General features: G+C 37.5%; 1 protein-coding gene across 1 annotated transcript in view; it reads right to left on the bottom strand.

Annotated features, from left to right (window-relative positions):
- ALDH1A1 (aldehyde dehydrogenase 1 family member A1) overlaps nt 1-18,486 on the bottom strand; it is a 53,185-nt gene that overhangs the window by 22,340 nt on the left and 12,359 nt on the right. The window contains exons 2-7 of the mRNA XM_024555501.3: nt 15,679-15,783; nt 8,064-8,204; nt 5,365-5,494; nt 3,481-3,542; nt 1,954-2,082; nt 47-160 (exon numbers count right to left, since the gene is read on the bottom strand). Of these exons, the coding sequence (XP_024411269.2) occupies nt 47-160; nt 1,954-2,082; nt 3,481-3,542; nt 5,365-5,494; nt 8,064-8,204; nt 15,679-15,783 (681 nt within the window). The remainder of the gene's footprint in view (nt 1-46; nt 161-1,953; nt 2,083-3,480; nt 3,543-5,364; nt 5,495-8,063; nt 8,205-15,678; nt 15,784-18,486) is intronic.

Here is an 18,486-nt window from a genome sequence, read left to right as displayed (position 1 = left end):
GGAAATGCAAACATTCTTGACTACCGGCCCAAGCAGATGACGTTACCTCTGTAGATCCCGTGAAGGCCACTTTGTCTACATCCATGTGAGATGAAATGGCAGCCCCTGCAGTTGGCCCATAACCAGGGACAATGTTCACGACTCCAGGAGGAAACCCTGCCTAAAGGATGAAAAAAAAAATTGTGAGAATTTGTTTCCATGAAAAAAGAGGAGAGCATGGGATCAAAGCTGCCGCTTCATTAACCTTATGACTTTCTATACCCAAAAAGATTCACGTGAGAGGGTTTTGTTAGTAGTAATACTACTATTATCTTTACTTCATTTGTTTACCCACTTAAAAGAACCTCCAGGGTTGGTTGCATTGATGAGGGACCATTTCTTTTCAGGGTAAATCCGTTTTGACTTTTGCAGTGCACGGACCCAGTGATAGCTGTCTCAAACTGCCTAACAGTAATATGAAAGGAAAGTATGTACAGAAGTGTTTTGTACATTACTCACATAAAAGGAAAGCAAAAGTAAGAAGCTAAAGGGATCCCACAGTTTAGTTTCTAGCTGTTGGTTGTTCAGGGCATACCGCCTGGGTTGCAAATTCCCATTACCATTATTCAACGAGTATAGATGAGAACCACCATGCATTCGTGATTAAGCTACGCTGATTGATTTTACTCCTAGTTAAAGAATTATCAGGTAGAAAACAATATGGCAAGTGACATGGGCCCATTAAAATTGCATGTTATTTGCATCAAAATACCTTGGTATTTTTTCTTTTCTTTTTTTCATTGTTGGCACTATTACAGATGGCCCTCATTTCCCCCTCCTCTTTGCCCCTTTAACTCAACCTCTGTCCTCATTTTTTAAAATTTTATTTTTTTCAATTACAGCTTATAGTCAATGTTATTTTGTATTACTTTCTAGTGTACAGCATAATGTTTAGACAATCATATGCTTTACAAAGTGTTCCCCCTGATGTTTCAAATACACACCTGGCGCTATACACAGCCTGTACAGTACCATTGACTATATTCCCTACGCTGTACTTTACATCTGTGACTATTTTGCAACTACTAATCTGTACTTCTTACTCCCTTCACTTTTTTCACCCAGTCCCTCAAACCTCTCCTCTCCGGCAACTGTAAATCTGCTCTGTATTTTGACTTTTTAAAATTTGAAGTGAAGAGTATCTTTATTTTCTTTAAAGGTTTTATTGATTGATTGATTGATTGATTTAGAGAGAGGGGAAGGGAGGGAGGAAGAGAGGGAGAGAAACATCAATGTGTGGTTGCCTCTCTTGTGCCCCCCACCGGAGACCCGGCCCATGACCCAGGCATGTGCCCTGACTGGGAATTGAACCAGCAACCCTTTGGTTCACAACCCATGCTCAATCCACTGAGCCACACCAGCCAGGGCTGAAGAGTAGTTTTAAAATATGGGTTCAGTATTCCTAAATTTATGTTTCTAGTGACTAAGATGGCACATTTAGAGGAAACCACAGTAGAAAAGAGAATACCAATGTATCCCATCATGGGTGGATGTGTTTAAAATAATGCGGCCCAATTTTACCCACAAGCATATTGGCACAGAGCCCTCCAAACTTCAGGTGGCCTAGTTTAAACAAACTTGCAGAAACTCCAGGCCGTTTGTGGCAATTATAAACCAAAGTTATACTAATTTTAACATGAATTGGCATTCATGAGAATTGGGTTAAATAAGCCAAAATGTGATCATGATGTGATTGACGTGAAGCGTTTGAGCCTGGCTTCCGGTTCCATTTGGGCAGAGGTTCATTTGGATTGAACGGCAGCAGAGACCACAGCCGCAGCCGTGCTGGTGTGTCCGCGCCACTGGACAGGAACCGTGTGCAGGTCGTGCAGTTTACAGCAGCCGCCAGCGAGCTCTTCCTATTGTAAAGTAGGACTCCTGAGTGTCATGCATGTTTTGACTTCAGAAACTCACCTCTTTTATTAAAGATGCCACGTGAAGAGCAGTGAGAGGAGTCTGCTCTGCCGGTTTAACAACCACGGTGTTTCCGCAGCTCAGGGCAGGCCCTATCTTCCAGATTAACATAACCAACGGGAAATTCCACTAGAAAGCAATAGGTAACAATAGAGTCTTTGTATTGCTGAAAGTCACATTCACTAATCTAACTTCTACACTGTACACTTCCTGTAGATGTTAAATAGTAATTGTAGTCGCTTTGTTTAATCATCTGGGGTATTCTAATTAAGTTCATTGCCAAAAGACAACTCAAAATGCTAAGAAGTTCCAAAGAAACCAGACACAGAACAGGGGCAGGAGGAAGACACAACATGTTATCAAGTGCTGTTATATTAAGCTTTTTCTACCAGGAAAAGAAAATCACTGCATGGTTTGAAAATCAAGCCTTACTATTAAACGTGTTATAAGTTATCTGTAAGTGTTTATAAATGTGATTATTCCTCCCTCTCTGTATGTAGGTCAACTATGGTAACTGTTTACCCAATAATATTATTTAGTAGCATTTACTTCTAAGACAAAGACAAAGATGTCTAGGGTCTGATGGCCAAGAGCTTGGATCAAATCTCAGCTCAACCACCAACAAGCCACGTGAATTCAGACAAGTTGCATGCTCTCTCTGCATGAGTTCAACATCTGTAAGGGTTGATACAAGACTTCTCTACCTCAGAAAGTTGCCCTGGGGAGTCATAGAGAAAGTGGGCCAAATACTTAACACAGTGATTGGTTCATCGTAGGAGGGCAGTAAATATTAGCTATTAATTGTATTCGGGATTGTGCAGTTTTTATGGACTTGATTGGAATTTTTGAACTAATAGGAAATTCCATTCAAAATATTGATATGTATGCATTTCAATCTCATTGGAGGAGAAATTAAGTCATTATTATTCTTCATCTGAAACTTTGGGATGTCTTAACATCTTTTGTACTTGGACTTTTGAATGTGTCAGTTAAAGTGAAATCATTTAGATAGTTTCCTATTTGTTGGGCTTAAAAGAAAATCTTCATGATTTGCTCAAAATACTATCTTTTCTCGGAGGAATTTGAAGTGTTACAGCCCCTTATCTAAAGTGAGGATATTCCATGAATTGCTCCAATACTTTCTTCCATTTTAATTTGTAAAATTCACTCACTCAGCATTTGAAGTGAGAGTATAATACTGCTTTTTAAAAGTAAAGAGTCTCAAAAAGAGTATATAATACAACATTTTGAAAACAACCATTGTGTAAAAGGTCCAGATTTTTTGATGCTGTAATATTGAAACACACTTAGAGATATGCAGTGTATAGATAAGTTTCTGGACTATCGAATTCATATCTAAGGAGTTCAGTCACAGGGAGATACAAGTTCAACAGTTACTACATTTGACTCAAATTTATCTAATATCTAAGCACCCATTTGTGCTGCAGAAAGCTTCATTACCAAATGAAATAGAATTAGAGCTCATTTTCTTTTTAAGACTGAAAGTTATATAGGAGACCAACTTACAGGAATGATTTGACCACACACACCAATAGGCTCATGTCTTGTATAAGTAAAAAAGTCTCCATCTGGAAAATAAAACACAGAATCCTTTACAGACAAATGTGATTGACATTCATGAAATGTTAGTTTGGGGTTGATGTGAGAGGAAGGTATAGACAACAATAACAAAAAAAGAAGATATCTCCAACTATTTACAAAATAAAAATTTGAGCCTTCAAATAGTAATTTGAAATGAGAGGAACCATAAAACTGAATTAGACCAGAGCCAAAATGCAAAAATGGAAAAGATCTGAAAGATATTTAATTCTATCTTTCACCATATAGAAGGACGTTTTTTTCTAAATCATCCTTATTCTCAAAGTTTTATTTCTTTCATGAGAAAAGAAAGTAAAAGGTATGCAACTAAGAAAATAACTCTTAAAGTTCTGTTTCTGGAAGCTCTAAGATCTACCAGTAATGATGGAATTTTTTTTAAGATTTTATTTATTTACATTTTAGAGAGAGGAGAAGCGGGGAGAAATAGAAGGAGAGAAATATCAATGTGAGGGAGAGATATCAATTGGTTGCCTCTCATACACCCCTAACTAGGGAACCTGGGCTGCAACCCAGGCATGTGCCCTGACTGGGAATTGAACCTGGAACTTTTTGGTTTGCAGGCCAGTGCTCAATCCACTAAGCCACACCAGCCAGGGTAGAATTTTGTTTAAGTAATATTATTTAAACAATGGTAATATTGAAAAGCAGCAGAATCAGAAATACATCTTATGAGCAATAAATCTTTCCTACTGGCTTGTTCTAAAATTGTTTTTTTGTTTGTTTGTTTGCCTATCAAATTATAAAAGCAAATTCTCTTAATCCATGAAGAAAATGCCTGAAGTAAAAGGCATTTCTTCTCAGTCTGGATTAAAGTTTGCTGTGGTCAGCCTGAGGTTACATTGTGCTTTGCGTTCTCTATTCTAGTTCCCACAAAAGCTTTTCTGTTATCATAGTAAGAAGGCTCCTTATCAAAATCTATCAGTAATTCAAAAGGCTTCTGCCATTTTGTCAAAGGGTTAAGTAAGAGTTTCTAAAACAACCACATCTCTTGGTATCACCATGGTCTCATTCTCCCCTTTTAACGTCCTGGCTACCACTTCTAACCTGCTAGATGCTCCAATTACATTGGAAATGCCCATCAGGGCCAGACCTGGAGGGTGCTATATGCCTATAGTCAGTAAGTTCATATGAATCAAATTCTACTCATAATGTTTTCCAAAATGATGCTTTTTAAATATTTTCATCCCATTATGTGCATACTCCACTAAAATACTAAAACAAAAAATAACCATTTGCTCATACAAATTCTTAAATAGGGCTGTAAACACAGTCCCATTTTGCTTTGAAGCTACTTGAAACAATGAATGTGAATTGGTTTGTTTAATTAATCTGATGTAACTATACTGAGTTAGACCAGGCAGAGATGACCATAACTTGACTCACACTGGAACATGTAAAGTGGTTTAAATAATTACAATTTAGAATGGGTATAAATGCCACTATTGAAATAAAACCCACATAAATAATTTCAGAGACCAGCTTTGAAAAGTTTGGGCTCTTAGAAAATTGCTTAAGTCACTAAATCAGGAAAAAGAATGTTCTCACTTTAATATTTTCTAAAATATCTATAGTGTTATCTTCTGTACAATTATGCTGAAACAATTTCAAAAGCTACTTGTGAATCTTAGCTGAACTTCCAGGTTCAGAACTGCATTGTCTCAAAGTCAAGAAGAGACAATAATTTTGGTTTATTTGGTTGATATCTTTAAAAGGGAGTATTTGGAATTACTCAACTCCATAGTAATCTCCTCACTGCTACCCTCGCCCCAGTGGTTTGTCAAAGCTACTCACCAATAGGTATTGTGCGACCCTGGATCTTGTCAGCCCACCCTGCACAGTAGCGTAATGTCTTTATGCAGCCTCCTAAATCCATCAGATATGCATTGGCAAATAGTTTTCCACCATTCATTGACTCCATTGTCTGAAAAAGAAATCAAACCTCAAATCTAGACCTCTGTAAATTTTTAGATTAAATATATATGAGGTCTGCCTAGAAAAAGTCAAACCATTGTTAATGTAACAAGAGCAGTTTGAGCAATATCGATGTAACCTGGCAGCCAAGGACAATGGACTGGAGTGTGCATGTGTGAACAGTGACGACTTTACTGTACTAGTCAGTGGGGGTAGTAGACACCATTGAGTGAGCATGTGTACTGTGTGGCTGTCACATTCAAAATAGCTGAGTGAATAGAGCAATGGATCTGCACCAAATTTTGCATTAAGCTTGAACATTCCTCCACGAAAACTATTTGGATGACTCAAAAGGCTGCAGCTATGGGCAACTGGTGATGGGCAGCTCGTGTCAGCTCATGCATCACATCTCATGCAGAGTTCTTTTGCAAAACATCAATTCACCCAGGTGACTCAGCCCCCTACAGCGCCCACATTTGGCACCCTGTGACTTCTGGCTTTTCCCAAAACTGAAATCACCTTTGAAAGGGAAGATGTTTCAGACTGTCAATGAGATTCAGGGAAATATGATGTGGCAGCTGACGGCTATTGGGGGAATTGTGGGAGGTCCCAAGGTGCCTACTTTGAAGGGGACTGAGGCGTCATGGTCCTATGTACAGTGTTTCTTGTATCTTGTATCTTCTTTAATAAATGTCTCTATTTTTCACATTATGTGGCTGTATACCTTCTGGAAAGACCCTGTATAGTTAATATTTTGAATAATGATGTGCTAGAAAATTTTGGAAATAGAAGTCATCTTGTCTAACCTCCTTTTCTTAAAAATGAGATTGAAAAAGGAATTAAAATGACTTGCTTTGATTTGCTCAAGGTCACCTAGCAAGATCTGGACAGAAAGGTTAGGAAGATTCTGGTTCCTAACCCCTAGTGCTCCTACTATCTCTGTGTGAATGTCCTGCAAGTCATCAACTTTCTAGGAAGTGGTCACAATCTGATATATGCACAGCTAGTAAGAGGGGCATCTAGTCTCCTGAGACAGTTCAGGGTTCCGACAACATTTCTCTTGTATAATACAAATGTAGGTGACAATTCAGTGTCAGCGACTATTAATAATGTCTCGCTAATAATTTTTAATGTTTGCATTCTATCTGGAGAGAACCAGTCAGTTCACACAAAATGAAGCAATCCTTGGATCTTTCATCCATGAGTTTCCTCAGCAGAAGTTTTAATTATGAGACTCCCAGCTTTGCCACTATTACCATAATTATTATTTGAATGGTCAGGCTGTGCAGTTCAACATTTTCTAGTCTAGTGCCCTAGCCATTACAGGGTGACCTCTCTCCTCTTTCCCTCCCTTTCTCAAGCAGAACTTTAATAAGCTGTTTGGAACCTAATATTCTCTGGGGCAGGAATGTACAGGTAATAAGCTATTAAACTTGTTCCTCATCTATTATTCAATCTTCTGTCTCTGCTTTATACTGTACGCTGTCTCAAAATTTAATCAAACATGGTTTTTGTACGCCTGTTCTTTTTCCCCCTAAGGATGTGGTGCTGACAAAGGCAGTCAACACTGTATAAACCCACAGATCAGATAAATAAGAGAAGCCAACTTTTGGCAAACTCTTCTTTTTTCCTACAGGACATTTTGGTCAATGTAGTTTTATTGTATATATTGTCTAACTCCATAGTTTTGTACACTTTGAATGTAATAAATGGTCTTTTGAGGAACTGTAATTGCTAATGTTGATTTTTTTAAATATGTAAGCCTCTTTGTTACTGCCAGTTTAAGATTCAAAAGGTAATAAAAATTTACTGTGAAACCTGATCTTAGTATTGGTTTGTGTTAAATTGGCTTCATTGTAATACCCAAATGAGAATAACAAGGAAGTAATCTCCCCTATCCATTTTATATGCTGACTCATCTAACTGCTAAATTGTTACCAAAAAAAAGCAGTATACATAAAAACGTAATTTTTATAAACACATGAATAATTGAATTTTTTCTTTATTCCTCCCTCACCTTCCCACCTGTAAAGGGAATGTAATTTGGTCAAGACCATTGTAAACATATTCATTTAAGAAAGGGAAAAAGTGGCCATTTATTAACTATCTTGGAGGGCTAAATTAAGGAAAAATAAGATTGATTTTAGAGAAATAGTCTGGGCACCTTTAAAAAACTCTGTCAGATTTCCTACTCAAAGAGGTCAGTGGTCAAGTAAATTAGAGAAATCCAGTATATTATTCTCAGATATTCATACTGCATTTTCCCGTGTTCATCATTCTGAGAAACTCCAGAGTCAAAGGAAGAAATTTGTTTAATTTGTTTTAACTAGGGGTTTGCCAGAGTTTAGACTGTAGAATCTATTCTGGGAGTAGAAGTTAACACCATCCATAACCAGAGTACAGATTGCTATCTAAGAATAAACTCAACGGGAATGGTCCTACATGAGAGCTGATAGATAAATTCTTTTGATTTCTTTGTAGACAGTATGTAGTGATCACTGAAATTAAAACAACTTGCAATCCAAACAGTGACTGCTTTCTAGAGATCTCACTACCTGTCCACTTTGGTTAACACTTACTGCCAGCAGCAGACGGTCTCTCTCAATTAGATCAGCCAACTTGTAGAGGAGCCGTCCCCTCTCCGAAGCATCCATAGTGCGCCACGGAGAGCCAATCTGAAAAGCCTGTCGTGCGGCCTTCACTGCTTTGTTAACATCCTCCTGCAAGTCAAAAGCAATTCATTTAGTTGGTTAAACATATCCAGTGGCAATAACCCCATAAAATAGACTAAAGCACCTCATAAACAGGCACTGTGTCTTCATTAGCCCAAAGTCTAGCACATTGTATCAAAGCAATTACTGTTCACTGGAATTGTACCTGCTGCCTACTCTTTGGAAAGGTGAGTTTCCCACACATACTACATGTTTGATTTTCTAGGACAAAAGTATTATTATATTTTAGGAGTTGCTATCATTTGAGTGCTTGCCGTATGTCAAGTAAGGTTCTAATGACTCACATATTAACTCAATAATTTTCAGATAACTGTGTCCCCCCATTTTACAGGTGAAGAAACTGAAGCAGAGAGAAGGGGGATTTGCCCAAGATCAGCAGCTGAGCGTGGAGCCAGTCTGACAGTAGGAACTTTGTCCTTCACCAGTGCGTCATATCGCGTTGGTGACTTGGTCTCCCAAGCTCCAGGGAAAGCCCAAGACCTAAAACAGTGACCATCTTCTGTAACCTCTGGTGACTCTACGACCTGTGCACTCTCTCATGAAGAGCCTGCTGAGGGGTGAGTAAGAACTTGGCTTTGCTGTAGAAGAAGAAACCATATAAACATGTTGTTCATTCCTTTTGTGAAGCAGAATAAAGGCACAAAGCTGTACCAGCAGTGAAATTGGCATGGAGAAGGGTCTGTATGTAACAACCTCTCATTTCCCAACTGGGTGCAAAAAGATCTTTTCCAATCCCTAACTAGATAAAGAGGTCAAGTTTTTCTTTTTAACAAGGTATTGCTTGAGATTGTATTACTTCAAGTAAAAGTCAAATCATCAAGTAATGCCACACTCGGTCTAGCCTCTGTGCCTTCTTGCTCTTCACTGAACTTCACATTCCTCCTCTTCGCTAGTCCACCTCACTTACATACTTTTCCATGGCCACACCATTCCCTGCAGATTCTAATTCGGACCCTTTCTGAGTGTCTCCTTAGGTTGTATTCAATAAAGAATCCCTAAACTTACAAGCCTGCAAATTACAATGCAAACAAATAAATGTTTTTACAGTATTTATCACCATGCTAGGAGGATCTGGGGGGAGAGAGAAATTTTAGAAGTGAAATCTAGTCTGAATAAGTGATGATATTTACAGACTACAAGCAAACATTCTTTCACTGCAATACATCATACAGTTGTATATCACGCTGCCTAACCTGAGAGAATGATGGGTACATACAATCAAATATACGCATCACTACTTGCCCTTGCTGAGAAACATACATATGTACCATCGTATTTTGGGCATTTGGTTAATTACAATGATTGCTTATATCTGGACATTTTGTGCCATGGATTCTAACCTTTTCCAAGTTATATTTGAAGAGCACTGTTGGAAAATAAAAAAGGAAACCACAAGAACCTGCAATTGCCAGCATGCTATGTGGATACTGTAGCTTATAAAATATATGCTGCGACATGTTTAAACAGGTCTGTGTGGACAGCTTCCATTTGAATGCTTCTGCTCAGTGTTCTGCCATCACCCTTAGCCAAATAGGGTTTTTCATAGGCATTCTGGGCTCTGGAAAAACTTGCTTCAAGACAGGTAATTCTGCCACATGGGAAGTATATCCCTGGGGAATGCTTCTATAAATAAAGACACTCTTTTGGTCATGCCCTTTGAATCATGCTTCAACTTACCTCCCATCTTACATTCTATCTTGTAGTCACAGAAATAGAGTAATGATAGTCACTACATAGTTTTGAAACAAGACAGCCCCGGTGTGAATTCTGGTTCCTCACATATTAGCTATGTAAGCTTGGGGTCATCCAACCACCCATCCATCTATCTATTCATCCAACCCTCTACAGACCTGCTAAATTCTCTATTCTGTAGCATTCCTTTTCCCCTTCCACTTCCCCACTGACAACCCTCCATGTGATCTCCATTTCTGTGATTCTGTTCCTATTCTACTTGTTTGCTTAGTTTGTTTTTGTTTTTTTTAGGTTCAGTTGTTAATAGCTGTGAGTTTGTTATCATTTTACTGTTCATATTTTTGATCTTCTTTTTCTTAGATAAGTCCCTTTAACATTTCATATAATAAGGACTGGGTGATGATGAACTCCTTTAACTTGACCTTATCTGGGAAGCACTTTATCTGCCTTCCATTCTAAATGATAGTTTTGGGGATAGAGTAATCTTGGATGTAGGTCCTTGCCTTTCATGACTTCAAATACTTCTTTCCAACCCCTTCTTGCCTGCCAGGTTTCTGTTGAGAAATCAGCTGACAGTCTAAAGGGAACTCCTTTGTAGGTAACTGTCTCCTTTCCTCTTGCTGCCTTTAAGATTCTCTCCTTATCTTTAATCTTGGGGATTGTAATTAGGTGCCTTGGTGTGTGCCTCCTTGGATGTTCTGTAGCTTTCTTATCATCGGGCTGCTAACAACAAAATACTGATGTAAAGAGATTGCCCTTTTGAAAATTCCAACAGAATGTGAGAGATATACAACAAAATAAGCACTCCAGTATATTGTAAAATGTAAAAAAAATATTCTGAAGTGCAATTCTCTAAGCTTCAGTTTTCTTACCTTTGAAATAGGGATAAGTTATTACCTCATACAGTTGTTTTGAAGATTAAACACTGTAACAGTTGAAACATATTCTCTATGTGACAGACACTAGGTTAAGGCTTCACTATATGGTAGCAACAGTCAAAACAGCCTTAAAATCACTCTCAGCAGTTCTAGTATATTTTCTTCCTTTCAGTTTTCATGGCCCTGTATTATTTTAGGCCATTATCATCTGATATTGTTGCCAGCCTTCCCAACTTCATTCATTCTCTTCTCTCCCCAAACTGTCTTGCCTATTTCAGCCAGGGTAACCTTCTGCAAGTATTTGTATTTTACCACTTTCCCTTTCACATATTTGCAACTGCCCCTCTCTTGCATACAGTCCTAAGGCCAAACTCCTCTTTCTGATGTTCGAGGCCCAACATTTTGAGCCCCTCCTCACCTACTCAAACATGTGTTCACAATTTTTTATTCTATCTGGCACAACTCCTCACCTTTGCTTTTGTAATTCTCCTTACCTAGAACGTTCTACCAGCACGCCCCTTTTACTTTCAAAGTCCTATATACTATTTAGGAGCCAGCCCTAATACCACAATCTACCTAAATCCTTTCCAGACTAATCCGGCTTGATAATAGCTACTAGTTAAGAGCCTACTGAACTCCAGGCACTAAACTAACCTCTCTATAACCTCACAATTCCTACTATAGCTAAGTACCTTGTTGGACCAGGCATGAAACACAGCATGAATCCATCAGCTAAAATTCGATCCTCACTCCAAAATCCAGTTTGATAGCTCTGCAAGACTATGCTGAGAGTGATCTCCTTTGTAATAAATATATTTTGCTGTCTGTATTATAAGGTATAACATTTCCTACTGTTCCGTGCCTACAATTGGCAGTTAATAAATATTTAATAATGTACTTATTTTATAAATTCATCATGTTACATTGATTTTTATAAGGATTCTCCTTATAAAATCAAGAATTTTCTATATATGAGAGTTTACATATAAAATATAATATTTATATATAAGAATTCTTATATATAATGAGAATTTATATGTAAAATTATATATATAATATAATAAGAATATTTATAAAATTCTCCTTATTATAATTTTCTTATATTATGTTTAAATAATAAATCATTTAATTGATTTAATTATATAACAAAACTTTTACATTAATCAAAACTATTAGGTGTAAGGGTCTTCTTTTTTTAATTCCAGGACTAGCATTTCTTGGATTTTTATTCTAGGGCAAACATATTCCAAGCATATTCATAATTTTCAACCAGAACACAATTTGGTACATGAAATCAGATTTGCTAACATCAATAACACTTTTGCTGCTTAGGGTTTAAAATGTTCTTTTTCAAAGTAAGGGACCAAAGCTGAATGTGCAAAGATAACTCAAAAGATGATAAAATACCAAATGCTGTGTAAGCATAGTTACAGAGGACTAAACTCTTCTATCCCTCCCAGACTATGCATTTCCATATTAAATTCATTCAGATTTGGAGAAAAGAATCATTAGACCTCTTTCACATTTACACCTGTCATAGGACTTATTTTAAGGCATTTTACTTTTATCTCCAGCAATTATTTGTTACGTCATGCTTTTGTATTAAAAGCAGTTTTTAGAATTAGTCAATATAGCCTAAAAGAACCGTTGAAGTGAAAAGAAAACAGTTCCCACCTACATCTGTGCTTTGCTTTGTGACCTTCATTTGTTCTTGCCCCTCCTCCTTTCTTTATAATACCATTGAAAGGCTGTATGTAGCCCATTGTTTGTTTCAGTCCACTCATCAATTAAGTCCTTAAAACCTCTTGGCTCATTATCTAAAGAATCAGTTCCAGAATATTAGATTTACTCTATGTAACTCAGTAGATTTCACTAAGCGATGTTAGAAGTTACTACTTTTTGTGTCACCAAAATTGTGAAAACAGCAATAATTACTTAAAAACAAATGGTAGTAGATCATTTCAGAAAAGAATATGATGACAAGAGTGCGGGATGTTCAGCAGTTGTCAACCATGAGCATTTTATATCATAAGCAATTTCACTTGAGTGTCAAGTATCAGCCAATGTGATTAGTACACGACCCAATTTGAAGCTTTGTTGGATGTGAATGAGTGTCCTTGACTGACACTCGCATAGGTTTTCTGCTCTCCTCTGAGTAGGAGCGATCGTCAGTAAACACAAAGCAAATAAATGACAAATACTTTTACAGCTTCTGGCATGATCATGAGCTCACCCTCACTGTACTTGAGGAAGAAAGTAAATCCCACTAACGATGCCAAGAAGACCTCAGATTGCCTGACAAGATTTCTGCTGGAACTCCAGGGTCAGGTTTGTTTTACCGGCTGAAACTAAACCCGAAAGCCAGTGAGTGGCAGAGTGAGATGTCCAGGCCCAGAGCATTTTTTTTTCTTTCGTTACTTGCCAACTGTAAAACGCTCTGCAGTCTCCCTCCTGAGTAGCATTTGTACCTCTGGAGAGAAAGAGTAGGCAGCTGTCAGGAGCTCAATTGTGTCCTTACCTTGACCTTTATTGTTTTTTCCACCTCCCCCAGGGCTGACAGAGCCACTCAAGCAACTAGACAGACAGTTGAGGTAACGTGGTGCTGTGCACAGCTCTACAAGTCTCTGAAAAAAACTATTGCTCTTGGTTGAAGTGAGCAGTTGTTTTTTTTTTGTTGTTGTTTGTTTGTTTTTTTAATTTCTAGGAATGGCTCACAGGGCACACAGACTTCGGAGTCTTCCAGAACACGTTGCCAGGTGTCATCAGTATTTCTATGCCTGGTATGGTGTTATCATCTTTCTTAGAGGTGTAGAATGACTATCACAGCACAGTTTCCAATCATCAACTTTCTCACCTGCCAATGAACATGCCCCTTATTAAATGCTAACACCTGGGAGGAGATATAACACGTGGTTTAATACCTTACATAAGGTTGTTACAGTGTATTGCTCTCCCTTACCCCAAACAGCAATATCGGCATCGCCTGAGAAATTATCAGAAATACAAATTTTCAGGCCCCACTCTAGAATGATTGAACCAAACACCAGGGGTGGGTGGAACCCTGCGCTCTCTCCATTTTACCCAAAAAGGAACAGAAGCTCAAACAAGGTAAATACAAATGTGGAACTTCTGTTGTCTTACTACAGGTGATGGTTAAAACGAGGTCCTGAGGGCCGCACTGCGGCCGTGGCACAGAGGCAGTGACCAGCATGCAGTGTTTGGGGGACCATGCTGAACACGATGAAGTTGGAACTCTTACACTGAGCGGGGGATGGGGCGGGCCGTGATGGAGGCCAGAAACAAGGCTTTATTTTCTTCCCCAGAGGCAGCGAGAAGCCCTTGAAGTATTCAAGCAGGAATGAACTCCGAACGCAGTCTCCACTCTATTCCGCCTCTACTTAAACTGTCGGCGCCTTTCTCTAAACTCTGCACTCTTGCCCCTAAAGGCATGGCCACACTTGCACTGGTAATACCGCAACCTGAATTCAGCGCCCTCCCTAAACCCCGAAGAGCCCCTCAGCTCTATCACTATTTTGGAAAAGGCCTGCAAGGTTTACTACCGGGAGATTAGTGATCTCATTGATTAGGGAGGAGGAAGTGAAAGAACGAAGACTGGACAGGAACAGATCGCTGTGGCTAAGGAACTGAACGGAGTGTCCTGAGTGGTATCATCCTGGGGTTTTGCTGACCTCATCTCCCAGTAGTCTTTTCATGCAGAAAAAAAAGAAAAAATTACCTCTTTATATCTTACATGACAGAGATTTAAAGCTTGACAACTCACGACCAGAAAATCATTTCCAATTAGACTGCGAACACATACACCTTTTAAGGTATGTGTTCAGATAAAAATTCTGAAGGCTTTTACTCTCCTTATTCCCCAGGCTATTTAAATTACCCTATCTTACTTTTATAATAATTACACAGGAAGGCAGTAGCCCTGCCAGTCACAAGTTCTGGATCAAAGGACAGCATTTGAATAGTGATTTCATTATTTATTAGCAATGTCACCTTGAGTAAATACTCCACCTTTATATTCCACTATTACATCATCATTTGTAAAAGCGGTGAGAAAGAGTACCTTCCTGACAGGGTGGCTTTGAGTAGCAAATTAAAACAACATGTAGAATTTTTTTTAATCACAAAATAAAAGTTGGTTTTTGTTGTTAGTATTATTAGTGAGAGAGCAACAACACTTTTAATTTGTAATTCAATTTAATTTATTTTTAAAACTCAATATTAAAGCCCTGGCTGGTGTGGCTCAGTAGGCTGAGTTCCAGCCTGTGAACCAAAGGGTCGCCGGGTCGATTCCCAGTCAGGGCACATGCCTGGGTGGCAGGCCAGGTCCCCAATATGGGGTATGTGAGAGGCAACCACACATTGATGTTTCTCTCCCTCTCTTTCTCCCTCCTTTCCCCTCTGTCTAAAAATAAAATCTTAAAAAAATTCAATATTAAAGATACTAATAAGTATTAATTTCGAATAAAATAATTTAGCAATATATTATTCTAAAAGTCTTCTGTGAAGTGTTCTTTTAGTTTCATTGTACAACTTTAAAAAAAGAACAATTTTATATGAATAAAGGACTTCTCGGCTTTTACATATGTGATCATTCATTTCATGTACAGTCTATTGGTACAATAAATCTAGAGACTATTTCAATTAAAAAACAAGAAAAAATAATATGAAAAAAAAATCACCACAACACTCACAGCAGACACTCACCATCATTACCTGCCTACTGAGTGCCCTTCATGTACAGAGAAAATTCCCCAGGCAGCCCCAGAAACTGTATTTTCTTGACATGTCTACTTGAACTTGGAAAAGGGTGGCTCAGAAAGGTGAGGAACAAGCAAAAACCTGGCATAAGATGTAACTAGTGTTAGGAAACTCACCTTATCTCCTTCTTCTACCTCACAGAGTTTCTCCTCAGTCGCAGGATTAAAGACAGGAAATTTCTTGCCACTCGCTGAGTTATGCCATTCATTGTTTATGAATATCTGTGGAGAGAGTAGGGAAACAGACATTTAAATATGCGGCAAATTTGAGAAATTTTTTATAAAAATTAAACTGAAGCATTGCAGAATGCCTAAGTCAGCCAGTTATAAACTTACTTTCCTTATGAACAACCCCTCAACCCCAAGATATTTTTGTCTGTTGAAGACATTTTACACACAGACACACACACTAAAATGAATAATACTTTTAAATACACTAAGGTCATTTCAATACTGGAACATACAAACTAGAGAAAACAATGTACAAAAAGATGCTTTTATCTGAAATAATTATGAGTTTGAGGCACAAGTAGAGGCTTCAGTGGGCTGGATCTTTATGAATCATTGTCTCTATTTCCCACTTCAGATTCTGAAGATGCTCATTTTGGGCTACTGATGATTTATTGTCATAAGTGACTATTTTCTGATCCTTTATTTACTGTTTTAAAGGTAGTTTGGGTAGGGGTGGGGGCTAAACAAAATTTTCTTAGAAAAAAAGAGCATGTCATTTTTCTCTGACTTTTCAAAGGCACAAGGGTTTCATTCTCTGTTTGAAAAGATTATCTAAAATGGATTTGTCCACAGACGAAATCAGGCACTAGATTTCTTAATCTATGAGAACAAGACAAGCATCTAAAAACACCAAGGGGGACCTGACTGACTGGTAAGGCTCAGTTGGTTGGATATCATCCTGCAAAGCAAAAGGTCACTGGTTTGATTCCCGGTCAGGGCACATGTCTAGGTTGTGAGTTCCGTCCCTGGTCAGAGCACATGTGAGAGGTAATGATCAATGTTTCTCTCTCACATCAATGTTTCTCTCCCTCTCTTTCTCCCTCCCTTCCCTCAAATAAATAAATAAATAAATAAATAAATAAATAAATAAAATTAAACACCAAGGGATTTAGAAAATATGGAATTTTGTTCTATGTACACAATAAAAGAATAAAAATATTTATATTTAAATATAAAATATTTAAAAATATTTAAAATAATATATCATTTTTAAATGAATTTCAACTTTTAAAAAAGATTTTATTTATTTTTAGAGAGAGGGAAAGGGAGGGAGAAAGAGAGGGAAAAAAAATCTGTGATTGCCTCTCATGCGCCCCCTACTGGAGCCTGGCCTGCAACCCTGGCATGTGCCCTGACTTGGAATCAAACTGGCAACTCTTTGGTTCACAGGCCAGCACTCAATCCACTGAGCTCCATCAACTAGGGATTAAGTTTCAAGTTTTGCAGCTCTAAATTTGCATTTCATTATGGAGCCTATTAGAGTTTTAATATCTCGTTTACCTTTTACTAAAGTAAAAATATTTGATGAAGCCCAGTTAGGAAGTACTCCTTTAATGATGATTAAGTTATGCTGTTTTAGACAAAAGCTAGAATGTCTTCTCTCTCCCTTCTTCCCATTATTTCTTGTTATTCTCCTTTTTCTTATTTATTATTGAAATAAAAAAAGTAAGTACAAGTGTTGAATGATATGTAATGCAACTTTCTATTAGATTTATTTTTATAACATAAACTAGTTTATTTAATTTTAAATCACAGGTAGTCAATATATGTAGTTTTAAGTGAAGAGTGACAAATGCACTGGATTTATAATAAGTACCTTAATTCAGTCGCCTCCCCTAACTTCACATTTAAAGGTAAGTTATTAAGAGTGCAACTCTGAGAGAAAATCCATTCAAACATTGCCCTCCAAAATTTAAATCAGTTGCTATTCTAAATAAAAATTGCTTAGCTATTAAAAATTTTCCAGTGGCAGATAACAAAATTATATACTTTTAGTTTAATTAATTATATTGTGTATATTTGAGTAAAAGCAGTCTTTTAAATTATCCTATGACTTTGCACTGACTTGGCTATTCTATTGTGCAATGTTTATAATAGCCTAAAATCTCATCAAATTAATTAAATGAAGATGGTCATGTATCATTGCCAGTTTAAGTGTAATTAATTCTACAATCTGTGATTTACAAGAATTTTTAGACAGTCTATTCTCAAAAATATCTCCCTGATCCTCTATACTTCTATTGTAAAATTTATTATATTTTTTTAAAAGTCATTTTTAAATGTTTGCTTTCCTTCCTAGGCTGTACCTCCTATAAGACAAGGTAAGGACTGTATTTCTGGTTTTTTGGTTCATCCTCAAAGTTCATTCAACACACTCCCAGCCCTCAACCTCAGTACTCTTGAATGCATAACTTACAATTGAATGGAAGAACCTACAATCCAGTAACCAGACATTACTAAGACCAATAATATTCTGCACATGGCTGCATTATGATATTTGTGATTTGCTAAAAAAAAATACGTAAATAAACAAGGGGAAGGAGGAGCCTTATTTGCCTGCTCACATCAATACAATTATTCGTAAGACAAAACAGCGTCAATCTATGTATTTGGAGGAGCGGAAGGGAATTGCAGTACTAGCCAAAATTGACAGGAAACTGATGTGAGCATGAATACACTAGGGGGAGGGAGTGCAAAGCAGTTCAGATGAACAGACTTGATGTACAAAGACACGTATAGAGAGGTTCAGAAAAGACAGAAGTATCAAGAAAATTCTTGTTTCTCTGATAGGGGAATGGAATACAGATGAGGACCTCAAAATTCCTAGAAGTCTTCATGAAGAAAACATTGGCATCTTAGTTCAATTGGAAGTAAAATAAATTCAGATTAAAATACTGACTTACCCAGTGTCTT

Source organism: Desmodus rotundus, chromosome 1 (assembly GCF_022682495.2).
Source record: "Desmodus rotundus isolate HL8 chromosome 1, HLdesRot8A.1, whole genome shotgun sequence".
Classification (NCBI taxonomy): domain Eukaryota; kingdom Metazoa; phylum Chordata; class Mammalia; order Chiroptera; family Phyllostomidae; genus Desmodus; species Desmodus rotundus.
Note: the sequence above shows the minus strand (reverse complement) of the source record. Positions and strands in the feature narration are given on the sequence as shown.